The sequence below is a fragment of the Saimiri boliviensis genome, chromosome 11 (genome assembly GCF_048565385.1).
Source record: "Saimiri boliviensis isolate mSaiBol1 chromosome 11, mSaiBol1.pri, whole genome shotgun sequence".
Taxonomy (NCBI): Eukaryota; Metazoa; Chordata; class Mammalia; order Primates; family Cebidae; genus Saimiri; species Saimiri boliviensis.
The window spans coordinates 64,337,768-64,356,952 of record NC_133459.1 but is presented as its reverse complement, the minus strand read 5'-3'; the positions used below and the strand labels follow the sequence as shown (position 1 = coordinate 64,356,952).

At 36.9% G+C, this 19,185-nt stretch overlaps 1 protein-coding gene across 4 annotated transcripts in view; it reads right to left on the bottom strand.

Moving 5' to 3' along the window:
* Nucleotides 1–19,185, bottom strand: part of PDE4B (phosphodiesterase 4B) — a 578,613-nt gene that overhangs the window by 372,793 nt on the left and 186,635 nt on the right. For 2 of the 4 annotated variants that reach the window (XM_003921453.3, XM_074380973.1), the window contains exon 1: nucleotides 930–4,264. The exons of the other annotated variants lie outside the window; for them this stretch is intronic. In XM_003921453.3, coding sequence (XP_003921502.1) covers nucleotides 930–1,165 — 236 coding nt within the window. In that variant the 5' untranslated portion in view covers nucleotides 1,166–4,264. Of the gene's footprint in view, nucleotides 1–929; nucleotides 4,265–19,185 lie in introns of those variants that run through there. 4 annotated transcript variants of the gene reach the window in all.

The following is a 19,185-nucleotide window of genomic DNA, read 5'->3' as shown; positions in this document are numbered from 1 at the left end:
TTTATTGCTATGGTCCCTGCTAGATAAAACTAAGGTACAGCTACCTAATTTTTAAAGGTACCTTAATCTGAAAGAAAACATATTCTCCAAAAAATCTGAAGTGGCCTGTCTTTTACAGTAAAAATGATTTAATTTTGTTGTGTTTTTTCCTTATATTTCATCATTATACTGTTTGAGGAGGTTACCCTATTATATTTATATACGTTTTAAACATATACATTAAAGGTGGCACTCTCAGTGCAAGTTTTACAGAGCATTCTTGAATTTATTTGCTGGGCATTACAAAAATATCTATAAATGTTAAGGTCCTTTTTTTTTCTTTAAGAGGCTCTTAAAAATAACAGCATTTTGGAATCATAAAGTAACAATGCAATTTCAGAAGTAGGAACTTAGTTTTCCCTTTCCTTAAGTAGTGCAAAGATAAGTCAATAAATCAAAATCTCACTGGTTTATACACTATAAACATGGTGACACAATAAATTAAGTTTGACTTCATACATTATCTTAAAAATAAATTAGAACTAAGAATAAGAGACTTATTCATGTCCCAAAATTATTTTATTTAAATCACTAACAATCACAAAACAAAAAAGTCACCTACCACCTCAACAGAGATGAAACAAAAAACTGACTTTAAAAATTCATCTATAACTCTACTTACCTAGAATTAGCTATGTATTCGGATAAGCAGCAATTTTAAAGACTCTAGAGTTAAAAGCATATTTTATGTGGAAATAGCTAGTAGCACAATGACAATTTAGCACACAGTACATTTATGTACTCTTCAGCTGACCTGGTCTCTATTTATTTCACACTTGTGGTATGTATTAGGAAAAAAACTCAAATGTTACATTTTCTACATTGCTAGATCACTAGCGCTAACGCAAGAATCTGAAAAGCACTGTAGGTACCTCCAAGTCTTGTCTTACCATGTATGAGCCACAGTGAAGCGACGACGCTGCCGAATGCTTTTATTCACCAGCAACTTTCTGAAAAAGCATGGTGAGTTCCTTGGTGAACTGCGTGGAGAAATTTTAGGAGATGTAGGTCTGTTTCCTGGTAATCTCGGAATCTCAAGTTCTAAATGCATTTGCTCCTTGAAAGTCTTTATGCAAACCTCAGGTTCAGAAGCAGTAAGTTCCTTTGAAGAATCTTTTGCTGTCATGTCTTGTAAGGAGTGCTAGCTTTCACCATCCAAAACAAAAATCTCAAACATAGCAGAGACACTGCTGCAGGTTAGAAGACTGATAAGTCTGCAAACTATTCCCAGTTTAATTTACGAAGCTGTGACTCCAATGTATGAGCTTCTCAGAGAAAGAGCAGCATACTCGAAGAATGGCAAGTCAGGCTGTCACAAGGAGCTTTATCAGGCTGGGTTTGCCTCTGAAAATGCGCCAAAGTGCTTCCAATGTCAGTAGCCTCCTTGTGGATGAGGTTTGTCTGCAAGCTACACACTGACACTCACTGAATTCATTCAGCTGAATGTATCAACTCATGAAATATTCATAAGGGCTTCTGATAAATCCTTTACATGTTTTTTTCCTAAAAAAAATCTTATCAAACAAGCTGCATTCACTAAGGGATGGTAAGTAAAACCTAGTCACTTGTTTTGTGTGCACAAAGAGCCGACCCAGAAACCGTCCAGCATGTGTAATGTTTAAAGTCTTCATTCAGAATTATCTTGCTCTGTAATGCACACAACAGTAACTCCACCTACCAAATGCTATTGGCCCAGGATTATTTAAACAACTGCACTCTGTTTCTCCCTTAACAACACCCTTCGTCGCTTTAGATTTCCACAAAATTTGCGAGGCTGTCTTTACCACAGTAAAAACTGATTAAATACGGGATTGTCAAAAAAAAAAAGCTAGCTAAAATAGCCTCCGAATTCCATTTTTGAAAGAAAGAGCTGATTTGCTGAAGTTTTTTTTTTTTTTTTTTTTTTTGCCCCTCCCTTCTCTAGAAGATCCAAAACAGCATCAATATAAAAAATGTCAGTGAACAGGAAAACACTGGATTTGGTTCATGCCCCCAAGGAATTTAATGCCCAATCTTTATTCCAATAAACATTACCCTCATTCTTCTGTTTAAGCTCATTGTTCATGGGTTGCCAACAGCAGCTACTCTGTATTAGACGCACAGCCACTTTGACAGCAAAGCTCACCAAAACTGGAATGAAGGTAACAACCAGGAAGAATGAATACTCTCAGTTAAAGCGCAGAGTCCAAAGTCAAGCACTATGCATGTGCTTGTGTGTGTGCAGGTATGTGTACAAGATATTGTATACTTGTGTGTGGGCATATACATTTGAGAGTGTGTGTGCTCTCACAGGAATGCAAGTGAGACCTATGGACAGGAAAGTCCAAAAAATGCCTCAAGTCCAAATATCACTGTAACCTGATATTCAGATACATGTTAGAATACAGCTTCTACACTTTAAAAGGCACATGGGGAAGTAGAACGAATATAGTGGTGCCTGCAGTTTCTGGATGTTATGAAAAGTCTATACCAGCAATGATTGCCACAAGGGCCAGCCTGATCTCAAATAAATTTGACAAAGCAGAACTAGGGCTCATTAGCAAGAATGACACACACAAAAATGATGCTCTGTAAGACTTCAGTGAAAAAGGGAGATGTTTAATTCTCCCACTAAGATGTGAAGTCTTTTACCCTTATAAAATCATTTGGGCTGGGTGCAGTGGCTCATGCTTGTAATCCCAACACTTTGGGAGGCCGAGGCAAGCAGATCAGCTGAGGGCAGGTGTTTGAGACCAGTCTTGCCAACATGTGAAGCCCCCTCTCTCCTAAAAAAGAATACAAAAATTAGCCAGGCGCGGTGGCACATACCTGTAATCCCAACTACTCAGGAGGCTGAGACACGAGAATCGCTTGAACTTAGCAGGCGGAGGTTGCAGTGAGCCAAGATCATGCTGTTGCACTCCAGCCTTGGTGACAGAGTGAGTCTCTGTCTCAAAAAATAAAATATTCATCTGTGTCAGATATTCTGGTTAAAATGTGCTAAATAGCTAAAGGCAGGCGTCCCCAAACTTTTTACACAGGGGGCCAGTTCACTGTCCCTCAGACCATTGGAGGGCCGCCACATACTGTGCTCCTCTCACTGACCACCAATGAAAGAGGTGCCCCTTCCTGAAGTGCGCTGGGGTTGGGGGGGCGGATAAATGGCCTCAGGGGGCCGCATGCGGCCCACAGGCCGTAGTTTGGGGATGCCTGATCTAAAGGACTAAATAAGAGCAGACCAACTCCTAAGTGTAGGAGTCAGTAAGACCCACAGCATCCCGTGGGAAAGTGGTTCAAACATTATAGGAAGAGTTTAGAGTACTGATTTATAGGTACTACTCTGGAAAGCATAACAACATTTTAATAATTAACTAAAATTATTATGAATAAAAACACAGTCATGGAATCTTAGAACTTGCACTGAATCCTGGTCATCACCTTGTTCAGCTCCTCATGTGAAAGACAAGGTAGCAGAGCTAGAGAATTTAAGCAACTTTCATAAAGTCGCATTAGCAGATGATGTTAGAGCTAAAACTAAAATCCAGGCTTTTTGATGCGTAGTTGAATGTTCTTTGATTCGATTACAAAGTGGTAATTTTGTTCAGCTAGGCTCTAATGCATTTTTTAATATCTAACGATATTTTAACTGCCCTATTTGGGAAGACAGATTATTAGGAGAAAATATAGCTATGCTACCCATTATTTACTGAATTACGAAAACAAAGCTGGGACTTCCCTCCAGCAATAATATGACTTAAAACTGGGAGATGAAAATATGTGATTTTGCCATTATTCAGAGTGACATATTAGCAAAAAATAAAATAGCAATTAGAAGTTACAAAAGGTATTTCTCATATTTACTTTTCAAAGCTGCCAAAATATAGTAAGAATTTTTAGAAATTTCTTCCTAAAAATATTACAGCAAATCTCACAATCCAGATTTAGCTATATGTGAACAGGAGTTTAGATAAGAAAATGTTGACAGAAACCTACCTAAAGCAGTACAATAATGCATTTATAATTACTTTCCAATTCCTATTGCCAATATATGTGACATCATGTGGCATTCCACATTACTCTTTTCACTTTACTTACTATGACAGCCAAGGTCCCAATTAAAGAAATTTTGAGAATCATCCTAAGATGTGAAGTTCTCAAAAACATGTAAAGTCTGTTAACTCTACCTACTCTAGAAAGAATATTAGGAATACCAAAGACAGTCAATTGAAATATAAAACTTAAAAGATAATCAGACTGTTTGAAAATCTGAATTACTTATTTCTAAAAAAAAAAAAAAAAAAGTTTAAGGCAAATGCATAAAAGTTTGTTTTTAGAGTCAAACTGCTAAAAAAATTAAAAAGTGAGATGCTTTGCCAAATATTGAAATCAAAGATTAGTCTACAAGATAGGAGATAGGCGATACTATCTAAGAAAAAGTAAACATAAGCACAGTAAAAAGAAATCCCATGCTATATTTTCAGCAAAGAATACTATTTGAGAGACACAACCAGGAGAACAAAAGGAAAAGCAAATAGAGTCTATATGATAGAATCTATGTGCCCTGTCAAGTGCCTAGGAAGGAACTAATGGATAAAATGAAAACTTTCCTGTTCATGTATAATCCTTAGCCTTGGCATCTCAAAAAGAGAAATGAGTAATTCTCAATTAATTTATCAATGTACAGATGCCTGGGAATTATTTGAGAATTCAAATTAAAGGTATGTCTCAGTTTTATTTATTTTTATAACTCAATTACATTTTATTTTATTTTATTTTGTTTTTCAGAAAGAGTCTTGCTGTGTCACCCAGGCTGAAGTGCAGTAACATCCTCAAGGCTCACTGCAACCTCTCCCTCTGGGTTCAAGTGATTCTCCTACCTCAGTAGGAGATTACAGGCACCCACCACCATGCCTGGCTAATTTTTTGTATTCTTAGTAGAGATAGGGTTTTGCTATGTAGGCGAGGTTGGTCTCGAACTCCTGGCCTCAAGTAATTCGCCTGCCTTGGCCTCCCAAAATGCTGGGATTACAGATGTCAGCCGCTATGCCTGGCCTGTCTCAGTTTTAAATAATGAAATTTCTAGTATTCATATTCTATCAAAGCAATAAGAATCAATAATTTATCATAATAAAATATCATTGAAGGATTTGAATAGTTATATAGTCAATAGCAATTAAATAATACATTACATTACTTATGATTACAAATATTGTGAAAAAATTGAAATCATTTTGATTTTTACTGAATTGAAAAGAAAGGTCAATTAATTCCAGCCAAAAATACTATAAATTTATAGTGATACTATAATAACTTTGTTTTAAAATGCTTTTAAAATTCAACATCCTTGTAATACAACTATTTTGGATGAAAATAATTATATTCTTTTTATATTCAATATCCTTTAAACTTTAAAAGTTGACCTGGAATAAATTTTCTAATGAGTGACCACTTTTCAACTATTATAAAATGAAAGTATTTTAAAGGCACAAAACTGCAGTTTGCATACAATATTATACCAAGCACAACATTGAACCCAAAATAACATGGTTCCCACTTTCTACAAATACAAAGATGGATATTTGAGAAGATAATTAATTCAGAAGCTTTTTCAAAAAAGACAATTAATTCAGAAGCTTTTTTAAAAAAGATAATTAATTCAAAAACTTCTTTAAAAAAACTTTAAAAGAAGAAGAGATTTAAGACTAACAATATTAACGAAGTTGAATTATTGTTGATCATGCCTTTATTTATTTCACTAGCTAGTTTCCTTTTTCTAAAACAACACACAACAATTAGACTTTATTCAAATAAAGCTATACAAGATCCCTTCCTTCAGTCAAAGACAAGGTAACAGAACACCATTGAACAACCATGCCTCTTCCAACAGTGTATGCCGTTATACAACAATATATAACAGTAAGTATACTGTTATATATAACTACAGCACCCCAAATTGCAACTTCTCCCAGTTTTCCTATTCTATTTTTAAAAATTCTAACAAAAAATATTAGAATTATTCTAACAGGATGAAAATGATCTTCTAGGTATCTTAGAAAATGAGCAACTCTTTGATGTAACTTAACATTTTTTGCATACCTATTGAGGTGCCATATATGGCAGTAAGCATTTCTAATATATTATTTTATTTGATCCTCATAAATATTTCAGACAAATACTGTTGAAATTCCCTGTTTGAAATATAAAATCCTTTAGGGTTGGGCTGAGTCTTATTTAATACTGTATTTCTGCAATTTGGGATACAGTGTGGCACAGAGTAGACAGTCAATAAGTATTTGTAGAATGAATGTACATTATTTTACCCATTTTTCAAATAAGAATATCAAGACACAAAATTACATGGCTTTTAAAGAGTTGATCCAATACTCAAAACCAAGCCTTTCCACTCTAACTAGAGTGTCCATTTTATTACACTACACCCATGCTACCCAAGCTTTTTATAACAGAGGATATCTTATGGGACAGAAGAGGGAATTCATGTTTTCAGGGTGGTCCAGTCATATTGCTAGAAGTTCATCTTCACATTTACTTAGCATCCTTGAGTCTGAAGTTACTTAGCATGATATCTTTATAAGATGATGTGAATACCTCACTTTTATGCACATGATGCTATTTAATTATTCAACTTTAGTAAAACGGTGCTTCAGAAAGATTAGCTTTAGCCTGTAACACCTGATAATGTCACCTGAATCCTAGGTGAGAGGCTTGTATCCCAGATGCCTGAGCATGGATTCATGTTTCTTAGAGATGGTCCCATTCAAAAAAGAATTGCCCAGGCAAAGCCCTCCAGTAACACCTCATCACCTAGAGTAAAAGCAAAGTCTACACAATGGCCTTGAGGTCCCTACATGAGTTTTCCCCATCCACAACTGCAGCACCTCTCTTATTTCATCTTCAACTCTCCCCCTGGTCCTTCTTCAGCCACACTGGCTTCCTTTCTGTTCACTGAAAATGTTGTTCAAGTTTCCTTTTTCCCAGTATATCTGCATGGTTTGTTCCTTCATCTCCTTTAGCATTTGCCCAAATATCACTTGCTTGATGAAGTCCCCCATAATCACCCTATTTGAAACTACCAACCTCCTCCATTCTGCTTCATTTCTTTCCCATGGTACTTGTCAGCATATAATACTATCGGCTTGTTTATCACAGTTCATATTACTTAATAACTTTATTATTATCTGTTTGCTCCCCCTAGAATTTAAGTTTCATGAGGAACAGGACTTTGTTTGTTCAATCCTATAATCCCAACTCCCAAAATAATATTTGCTACATAGTAGGTATTTAAACAAATATTCATTGAATGAATAAATAGCTGATCTTGGTACAGAATAAGACAAAGCAGGGGGCATCAAACAAAATGAAATAAACTATTTCTTTCAAATTCAAGTAAGAGCTATATAGACATTAAGCAGTAGCATTTTCAAAGTGTTGTATATTTATTATTTTTTGCAGTTTTCACTGTCTGAAGTGTGATTTCTCTATTTTCTTTGTCAAGCATATCATGTCTCATCCATTAAGGCTAAATTCAAAGGAAAACTCTTCAGTAAAATTTTTCTCAACTTCCATACTCCAACAGCATTGGCTGCCTCCCTGAGAACACTTTGTAATATGTTATAATACTTTTTTTCATTTGTTTCCTCGCCTAATCTATGAGCTCTCCAAGGGCATAAACTAATGTATTCACTTTTGTATCGTCAAAGCCTGACATTGTGTATTCCAACTAATTAATATTTAGCAGTTAAATACATGAATGAAAAATAAATTTAGTGCCTCAAATCATGCCCTGCTATTAGCCCTGGATTTTTCTTACTGTCTTGAAAGCGATTACAGCCAGTATCCTTTTTATACTTGAGCTTACAGAGAATTCCAAATTAAAACTTTTTAAATCACAGCAGTTTATCTATGTTTACCATTTTAGCTAACATTTCTTTGTTCTTTTAATCGTAATTACTATTATTTTTTTTCACATTCTTGCTGCAGTGCAAAAGCAGAATACCAGTGTGTTATACTGTCTATTCATTAGGTGGCAGACTGGTAGGAAAAACTTGCCAGGCTCTCTCCTTACAGTGCTTTCTGGTTTTGGCAGAGTAATTAGGTGCTTCTTTCACAAGGCACATTCTGAGAAGGCAGATTACATAGAATAAAAATACTAAGGGAGTTCCTCTCTTTCTTCCCTAGGTCATTATTAACATCAAGATATATTAGCAAGGATGAGTCAGATACATAAACGCAAGGGGAGGCTGTTCCCATGGTATGTGTTGTAAAAAAACCACACTAAAAGAGGGTACTCCAGTTCCCAAAGATAATATTAACCTGTCAGAAAATTGTCGAAAAGGGTGATTTCAAATGAATAAAACATTAGGGACATAGCTGTTGGAAACAAAGTTATATTTGGGTAAACCTCTTTCTCTAAAATGAGATTTTATCTTTTAATTGTTTCCTATTTTGTCAGTAGTCTTGTCTGAAATAGATAAGAAAAAAATAACATAGTATTTATCTACACTTTAAAATTTCAAATGTAAGTAATTGCCTATGTAAGTCCAGCTAACTGTGATACTACAGAGATCACAGAGTATAGCATACATGAATATTAAATCAAATCCACTTCATTGCTCTTTAAAAAAAGAATAATATGCAGGGATCCATTATGTGTTTAAGTGGACATTTGTAAGCTATTTCACAGAAACAATAATTTCCTAAATTAATATTTTACTACTCTGAGCCTTGTAAGGGTACATAATACATATCAATGTAGAAAATGCTTCCAAAATAGTAGGTTAGATCAAGATCAGCTCACCTAATTTCAAGATTTGTTTGTTCACTACAGTCTGTTTATTTTAAATCTGTTCATATCAGGAATTTAAAAAATTTCAGTAACATTAATTATGATGGCTTATTAGTTTATAATGAAGAAAATATGATTTTATTTGTGAAGACCTGGTATAAAATCCTAGACTTCAAATTTACATTTAGAGTAACTCAAATTTACTTCAATATAAATATTTCATATTATCAAAACACTGCAATATTACATATGTAAAAATCAAAGAGTTGAGATATTTGATATATAAGCATGCTGAGAGTTCTAGCAAAGACTTTTAAAGAGAATATATAGATATGCACATACAGACACACACACACACACACACACACACACACACACACACATATATATTTTGAGACGGAGTCTTACTCTGTTACCCAGGCTGGAAGTGCAGTGGCAAAATCTTGGTTCATTGTAACCTTCACCTTCCGGGTTCAAGCAATTATCCTGCCTCAGCTTTCCCAGTACCCGGAGCTACAGGTGCCCACCACCACGCCTGGCTATTTTTTGTATTTTTAGTAGAGATGAGGTTTCACCATGTTTGCCAGGCTGGTCTTGAAGAAGAATATATATATTTTTGAAAGCTTCCCTGGTTACTATTTTTGTCTCTTTTGTTTTGCTTTTTAATTTATCATGAAATAAAATTCACTTTTTTGGTATACTGTTCCATGAAAGTTGACACACATATAGATTCTTGCAATTTCCACCATGACCAGGATATAGAACAGTCCTGTCACCCTCAGAAAACTTTCTGTGCTACACCTTTATAGTCACATCCTTCCTGCCATCACTAATCCCTGGCAACCTATGATCTGTTCTCCATCACTGATATGTCTTTTCAATCATATCATATAAATGCAATCATATAGTGTTTAACCTGTTAAGATCAAGTTTTTACTCAGCACAATGTCTTTGAAGTTTAGCCAAGATGTTATATTTATTAATAGTTCATTCATTTTTATTGCCAAATAGTATTCAATTGTATGCCTGTACCAGCTTACTTATTTACCCACTGAAGGACAATTGGGCTGTTTCTAGTTTTGAGCAATTATAAATAGAGCTTCTGTAAACATCCATGTACAGGTTTTTGGTGTGAATATAAGCTGTTATTCCTCTGTGGTAAATACCCAAGAGTAGGATTCTTGGGTCACACATAGCCTGCAAAGATATTTTCTTTAGTACTTTTCTCTCCCACCCTAAATAACTACACTCTTTCAACTATCCTTATACAATAGGATAGACACTTTTTAATAATACAGTCTGAATCTCTGACATACACAATAGTATATTACATTATTAGGGCTTCCATAACAAAGTACAAATGAGTGGGTGGCTTAAACAACAGAAATGCATTGTCTCACTGTTCTGGAGGCCAGACATCCAAAATCAAGGTGTCAGCAGAATTGGCTCCTCTGAGGGTTATGAGGGAATACTCTGTTGCAGGCCTTTCTCCTTGGCTTATAGATGGCTGCCTTCCCTCTATGCCTCTTCACATGGCTATCCCTTTATCCTGTCTCAATGCACAAATTACCCTTTTTAATAAAGACACCAGTCATATTGGATTAGAACCCACCTTAATGACCTCATTTTAACTTGATAATCTCTGTAAAGATCTTTTCTCCAAAATAGGTCACTTTCTGAGATACTGGGAGTCAGAATTTCAACACATGATTTGAGGAGGACCCAAACCCATAAAAGTCCATCTCCTTACCCCCAAAATTCATGTCTTTGTCTGTCATATGCAAAATGCATTCACCCCATCACAACACCACCAAGTCTTAATTGTTCCAGCATCAATTCTGAGCCTCAAATCTCATTTAAATCAGCCAAATCAACAATGGGTGAAACAATGGGTGAAGTATGATTCATCCTGGGGCAAAGTTCTTCTCCATCTGGAAACCTGTAAATCCAGACAATTAGATATATGCTTTGAAAATACAATGGTGGGACAGGCATATGACAAGACATTCCCATTCCAAAAGGAAGAAATAGATCGTAGGTCCAAAACCCAGCAGGAAAAATTCCATTAGATGTTGAGGCTTGAGAATAATCCTCTTTGGCTCAGTGTTCTGTCCTTTGGGTCCATGAATGTGGTGGCACCAGTTGCCTAGGACCTAAGCATTGATGGCCAGACCTGCCCTCTGAAACCAAGGACGTGGTCCCATTTTCTGGAACCAAGGAGGAGACGGCCCCAGTGTCACCAGGCTTGTGCTCTCTGGGCCGATGATGACAGAAGAAGCAGTTCCGCAGGCCTCTAAACTACCTTCTGGATCATTCTTCCCTTTTCTTAAAAGATAATGATGTCTGTATTATCAAGCCATCAGATAGTTCAATCAACCCATTTTCTGCTTGTAAAATCCCCAGAAGTCTGACCATTTTCCTTTACTTCATCCCAGTTCTGTCACTTTCAGTCATACTTTGTAGTGTTTCTTCTGAGCCAGTTTGAGAAGACAGTATATTGATTTAATGTGCCTTGCCATATTCATTCATTTGCAACTCAAAATTTGTCTTTCATGTAAAATATAATTTGTCTTTCATGTGTTAAAATTCTAGAAATCTTTCTTATATACCTCCTTTTCTTTTTTACCTTAAATATTAAAGATAAGAAATATCATCTTAGGATTCTTCTTCCAGATTTTTTACCTTCTAATAGATACTCCTGAGATTGATGTTTTGGGGCCTCCCAGGTCAGATACTTAATTCTCATGGCTATCATTGCTACAAATAGTGTTTTGGTATGTAATCTGTTCTCATTTTACATGCCGGAGATTTTAAATTATTAGATTTGTGCTATATTACCTATAGGCAATAAATTTATTTTATTTTATTTCTGGTAACTTAGAAATTTTAGAGGCAAGAGATCCAATTCTTAATGACATTGTGTTTTTTAAATCTCTTTAAATTTTTCTCATTTTTTCTGAAAGTAACTGTGCTTTTAGAAGATACTATAAAGTATCCCTTTACACCAGTTACCAAAGTAACATGTAGGAATTTTTGAAGTCCTCCTTTCTATCTGTGTCTAGCATCACTTCCGGGTTCAGTTCTCTGGATTTCCTGACACACACTGGGATCTGGTTGGTACAGTATCTATTAAAATAAATGGGCACTGCTTGCCACACACTGAAGCCAAGGAAATTTTTATCTTGATCCAAATACAAACAAACTCAAAGTAAAGCATATTGAGAACACAAATGAGAATCAAATGAAAAGAAAAGAAACACTAACACCCCCCCTTTATAACAAGTGATTTATATTCTAAAATCATAGCCTATGATTACAGTTGTAGATTCCATCAGATTTTTTTACAGCTAAGAGAATGTGCTTCTTAAGGCAGAGATCCAAATTTCTGAATCGTGACAGCAACAGCTGAAGACTAAAGATAGACAGTCAAAACACCATTTTCTGTACATTTTCAGTTGTTAAAAAAGCAGTTACAGTACATTATGTATAAAACATATTGTTTTAACCCTGTGATGGCTCTACTGGGGAAAAAATTTGTGACAGAAAATATTATTTTATACCTTCATTATATACACATATTTTTTAAAGTGGTGATGGCTTTTTGCACTTAATGTCATATTTTCAAATGTATTTTATAGATGTATATAATCATTATTAACAAAATATTCTCATTTCAAAAAAATGTTGAATTCACATGTGGCCCCATCTCATGGCCATGCATACTCACTCCTCAGGGTCTGTTTGCTTTTACCTCTTTCTGGAAAGCTCTTTCTCCAGATCTTTCTACGCTTCCCTCTCTCATTTCCTTCAGGTATCTGTGTTTTCTCCTCAGAAAGTCTGTCCCTAATGACCCGATGTAAAACAACAGCCCTGCCCTTCCTCTCACCTTGCTCAGTTTTAATCTCCGCTTTAATCTATCACTCACTCTCTGCCATTGCTATTGTCTTATGCCTCCACTAGAACAAAAGCTCCGTAACAACAGAAACCTCTAGTGTTTCAGTTACCTCAGTAACTCCAGCACCTAAAGCAGTGCCTGGCATACAGCTGATGTTCAATAAATGCCTGCTTAATCAATAAAGGCCACTTAGTTAAACTGCAAGAGCATTCACTCTGGGGTTCTATTAAGGGCCATCTGCTTCATCCGCAGTCACTTCAACCAAGTCCTTAAGCAAATTCATTTTTTGAGCCACTGAGAGGAGGTGCAAATAGACACATGGAATGATAGACAACAGGCAAGGTTAAGCCTTGCCTTGAATTCGCCACTATTGATGGCCTTTTAGCCAACACTGCTGGGGTACCACTGAAAGCCTGACCTTCCATAAGCAGAAAAACATTGCAATTCTCTATTCCTTAGTGGGAACACATTTCACTAGACAGAAGGCAAAGCAGACATGAACTTGTGACCTTCCCAACGGAGTAGCTGCACCACCACCCAGCAGGATTCGCTCTTTCAGATAACACAATGGTAACACTGTGTACCGAGGAATGATTCACAGGAGAAACAGGAGCTCCGCCAAAGGCAAGAAGGCAATCTGTACAGAATACTATATGCTGCGAGAGCTTTCTTTTTGTTGCAAAATGAGAAGCAAGCAGTTTTAGGGATGGTAACTGCCTAACTCACATTATATATTCCTTAGAAAGAAGACCAAGAATCTGCGTATCACTTCTTTTTTTCTGGAGTGGGAGTTCCAATAAGGACCTTCATTTCAGTAAAGTAATCAAGATGTTCTTTGAACTTAATTTTCAGTTTTTCAAAGCTCAATAAATATTGAAGAAAGGTGAAGATGATGGATGATGATGATGATAGTAAAAATTAGGCAAACACTTCAAATACAAATGAGTTGGATAGTCAAAAATATTTGTTAAAGCAGTAATAATTATGGGGTTTTTGAAGACTACCTGTTAAAATCTCACATGTATAAAAAAAGGAATGAGATGCCAAGGTGAGAGACCTGTAAATCTGTATAAAATTCTAAATGATTCAGTATTCAAAACATTGAACTTGTTGTCAAGGAGATTTATGGTAAGCATAGTAATTCTCTTTTCAATTCTAAGCTATCATTTATACTGTCCAAACACACTACATTATAATTAAAAACTATTTTGCCATAGATAACATTATATTTCCTAAACAGTACTCTTGATGTTTTTATTAAGATTACCAAGCACAAAAATACAGTAATCTATAAAGAATATGCATGTGAAAATACTTGTGGAAACAAATTAAACCCCTAGTAAATTGAAGAGCAATCAGAGGAGAATGACCTAAGTGAGTGAATTATTTATCAGGAGTCTATGTTTTGAGATCAAACCTAAGCCAGGTTCTTCATCATCCTTGAGAAATCCTTTCAGGCTTTCTGTTTCTCAGTGCTTTGTCCATAGATGTAGATGTTCAGACAAAGTACTCTGCAGGGCAATTCATGTGAATTAATAAATTACAATTTAAAATTAAATGGTAGTGTGGCTAGGCACAGTGGCTCACAAGGGTAATCCCAGCACTTTGGGAGGCCAAGGTGGGTGGATCATCTGAGGTTAGGGGTTCAAGACCAGCCTGGCCAGCATGGAGAAACCCCACCTCTACTAAAAATACAAAAATTAGCTGGGTGTGGTTGTAGGTACCTGTAATTCCAGCTACACTGGAGGCTGAGGCAGGGCAATTGTTTGAACCCAGGAGGCAGAGGTTGCAATGAGCTGAGATCACACCACTGCACTCCAGCCTTGGCAACAAAATGAAACTCTGTCTCAAAATAAATAAATAAATAAATAAAAATCAAATTAAAATTAAATCTTACTACACTTACAATGCAACCTGGCACAAATATTTGAATAGTATATTCCTTTGCAGGATGTAAAATGTGCTCTAGGTATCATCACATTCATTTTAAAAATATTATATGTAAAGAGGGAAATTCCAGCCTAATGTGGCTCCACAGCTTTTATAGACAGTCACCTGCTGGATTATCATTTGTGCACTTTTCCAAACTCAAAATAAAAAAGTAAAACTTTCTCCTCAGGGCCTAAAGCAAGCTTTCTGGAGCAAAAAACAAATATAGAATGCTGTATAGGATAACACAAAGGGAGTTTCTGAAGATTAGAATATGTAACAGCTCATGGAAGAAAGGACAAGAACTATATATCACCATCTCCATTTCCCTATTGTATATAGAACAATGCTAGATCTGACTTTTTTTCTCACAATTTAAAAAATTTGCTTTATTTCTCTATTTCATTTTTTTTCTCAAAAAAATTTTTTTATTGCATTTTAGGTTTGGGGGTACATGAGAAGAACATGCAAGATTGTTGCATAGGTACACACATGGCAGTGTGATGTGCTGCCTTCCTCCCCTTCACCCATATCTGGCACTTCCCCCCATGCTATCTCTCCCCAAGATCTGACTTTTTATTACAAATGCAAAAAAAAAAAAAGTACACAAAGGGAAATGAACATTGGCTGAAAGCTTATTATTACTAAATACTTGAAATATTTCTCAGGTAATGCTTCAAGTAATTCCATGTTACAGGCTTTATTATTGGGAACACTTCACTGAGAACAACTGAGGCTCAAGGATCCAGTAATGATGCTCTCAGTGCTTTTCTCTCTGTAAGTAAGTGTTTGTTCTTTTCATTGTCATTCTTTCTCCAAATGTGGTTCTATGATCGGCACCAAAAGCATTGCTTGAGTTTATATTTCCTAAAAGCTTTCTGGACCTGTTTTAAAATATTGCCACCTACTAAATCAGAAACTCTGGGAAGTGAAACCCAGAAATCTCTTAACAAGTCTTCAGGTGAATCTGATGCACACCAGTATTTGTAAACCACTGCATTCTGCCATGTGTTCAGAGTTGATAATCAACAGTTTCCATCATATAATAAGACCAGAAGAAAAAGGCAGAATTATTACTAGTAGTAGATCAAGTTTCCTAAAAATAGATTTACAGGGCTATAAGGGAGCTTCAGTTAACATAGTGACCATGAACTTTCTCAAACTCTGAAATGCTTATGATGGGGTGAAAAATACATGCTATCACATGTGTCAAGTCAAATTAGTTGGCTGTGACTACCTGAAACACTGTATTAGTCCATTCTCACACTGCTATAAAGAACTACCTGAGACTGAGTAATTTATGAAGAGGTTTAATTAACACATTTCTACAGGTGGTACAAGAAGAATCACTAGGAGGTCTCAGAAAACTTACAATCATGATGGAAGGTGAATGGGAAGCAAGCACATCGAGGGGAGGGGGAGGGGGAGGGGGAGGGGGAGGGGGAGGGGGAGGGGGAGGGGGAGGGGGAGAAGCAGGAAAGTCCTACACACTTTTAAACCATCAGATCTTAGGAGAACTCATTCACTATCACAATAACACCAAGGGGGAAATCTGCCCTCATAATCTAATCACCTCCCACCAGGCACCACCTTCAATTTGACATGAAATTTGGGTGGGGACACAAATTGTCCCTGGACCCTCCCAAATCTCATAACCTTCTCACATTTCAAAACCAATCATGCCTTCCCAACAGTACCACAAAGTCTTAACTCATTCCAGCACTAATTCAAAAGTCCAAGTCTATAGTCTCTTCTGAGACAAGGCAAGTCCCTTCCACCTATAAGCCTATAAAATCAAAAACAAGTTAGCTACTTCCAAAATAAAATGAAGGTACAGGCATTGTGTAAATGCCTCCATTCCAAAGGAAGAAAGTGGCCCAACCTTAAAGGTGCTACAGACACCATGCAAGTCTGAAATCCAGCAGGGTGGTCATTAAATATTAAAGCTGCAAAATAATGTCCTTAGACTCCATGTCTCACATCCAGGACATACTGATTCAAGGGGTGGGCTCCCAAGTCCTTCGGAAGCCCTGTCACTATGGCTCTACTGGGTACTGCCCCTATATCTGCCTTCACAGGCTGGCATTGAGTACCTGAGGCTTTTCCAGGCACATGGTACAAGCTTTTGATGGGTCTACCATTCTGGGGTCTGGAGGACAGTAGCATTCTCACAGCTCCACTAGGTAGTGCCTCAGTGGGGACTCTGTGTGGGGGCCTCAACCCCACAGTTCCTCTCCATGCTGCCTTAGGAGAAGTTCTCAAGGAGGGCTCTGCCCCTGCAACAGACTTATACCTTAACATCCAGGTGCTTTAATACATCCTCTGAAATCTAAGTGGAGGTTTCCAAACATTAACTCTTGTCTTCTGTGCACCTGCAGACACAACACTAGATGGAAGCCACCAAGGCTTGAGGCTTGCACTCCCTGAAGCAATGGCCTGAGCTGTACCTTGGCTCCTTTTAGCCACAGCTGGAGCTGGAGTGGTTGGGATGCAGTGTGCCTTGTCCCAAGGCCACAGAAAGCAGCAGGACCCTGGGTCAGGTACACAAAACCATTTTTCCCTCCTACACCTCTGGGCCTGTAATGGGATATGCAGTGAAGGTCTCTGAAATGCCCTGGCAACATTTCCCCCACTGTCTTGGCTGTTAACATTTGTCTCCTCTTTACTTACACAAATTGCTGCAGTAGGCTTCAATTTCTCCCCAGAAAATGGGTTTTTCTTTTCTACACATGGCTTGGCTGCAAATTTTCTAAACTTTCACACTCTACTTTCCTTTCAAATATAAGTTCCAGTTTCAGATAATCTCTTTGTTCATGCATATGAGTGTACACTTTTAGAAACAGCCAGGTTACATCCTGAATGCTTTGCTGCTTAGAAATTTTTTCCATCGATACCCTAAATCATCTCTCTCAAGTTCAAAGTTCCACAGATCTCTAAGGTAGGTGGAAATTGCCACCAGTTTCTTTGCTAAAACATAGCAAGAGTCAATACTCCATTTCCCAATAAGTTCCTCAATTCCATCTAAGTTCACCTCAACCTGGACTTCACTGTCCATATCACTATCTGCATTTTAGTCAAAACCATTCGACAAGTCTCTAGGAAGCTCAACACTTTCCCTCATCTTCTTGTCTTCTTCTAAGTCCTCCAAACTGTTCCAACCTTCGAACATTACCAAGTACAAAAGTTGCTTCCACATTTTCAGTTACCTTTGTAACAGTGTCCCACTCTCCCAGTATCAAATTTCTGTATTATTCCATTCTCTTGCTGCTATAAACAACTACTTGAGACTGGGTAATATATGAGGTAAAGAGGTATAATTGACTGACAGTTCCACAGGATGTACAGGAAGCATGGCTAGACGGCCTCAGGAAACTTACAGTCATGATGGAAGGTGAAAGGGAAGCAAGCACGTTTTACTATGGTGAAGCAAAAGAAAGAGAGAAATGGGGACGTTCCATACACTTTTAAATCATCAGATCTTGTGAGAACTCACTCACTATCACAAAACCACCAAGGGGCAGTCCACCCCCATGATCCATTCACCTCCACCAGTTCTCTCCTCCAACTCGCTATGAAATTTGGGCAGGGACACAAATCTAAACCATATCACACTGACATGGGAAGGTTAGTGAGACTGCAATAAATAGAAAAAAAAAATGCCATGGTTAATAGGTAATGTCTGCCATGACCCAGGCAGGGATAGTAACACCCAAGCATTGTAGAGTGATCAACTATAAGCACCTATAATTATGTTAACATCTGAATATTTCCTATATAAGGAGCCAACTTAAAGATGTTGCTTTAGCAATCAGTAGCTTATCAGAAATAACAATGAGACCTTAATATAGAATCAGGTTGAAGCAATCCATGATAATTACAAATAGTTTATTTATTGTCATTGATCACATCATAATTATGTATAATAGTTTTTAAGAACATTTTTTAGTTTATTAAACGTATTCTATTAAGGCCACATCTAAGGAGGAAATCTCTAAGTAGAGATTGGAAGAGAGGGCAACCATGACCTAGAATTTCCATCTTGGTGACATCAAAATTATTCCAGAGCAGGCACAATGGCTCATGCCTGTAATTCCAGCACTTTGGGAGGCCAAACTGGGGAGATCACCAGAGGTCAGAAGTTTGAGACCAGGCTGGCCAACATGGCAAAATCCCATCTCTACTAAAAATTAGCTGGGCTTAGTGGCATGCACCTCTAGTACCAGCTACTTTGGAAGCTGACACAGGAGACTTGTTTGAACCCAGGAAGTAAAGGTTGCAGTGAGCAGGTATCACGTCATTGCATTCCAGCTTGGGTGACAGAGCAAGACTCTGCCTCAAAATAAAAGAAAAAAAAAAATCCACTGCTACATTTATGCCCTATAAAGATTTTGCATTGTTTTGCATACTTTAGATTAGAATTGTTTAAGATTTGTTGGAACTGGGAATATATCTATCTTTCCAATTAAATTGTATCAACGTCCTTTAAAGAGAGAGATTTTGTACTGTTCCTCTTAGTGTTTTTCCCACAATATCTTCCTGC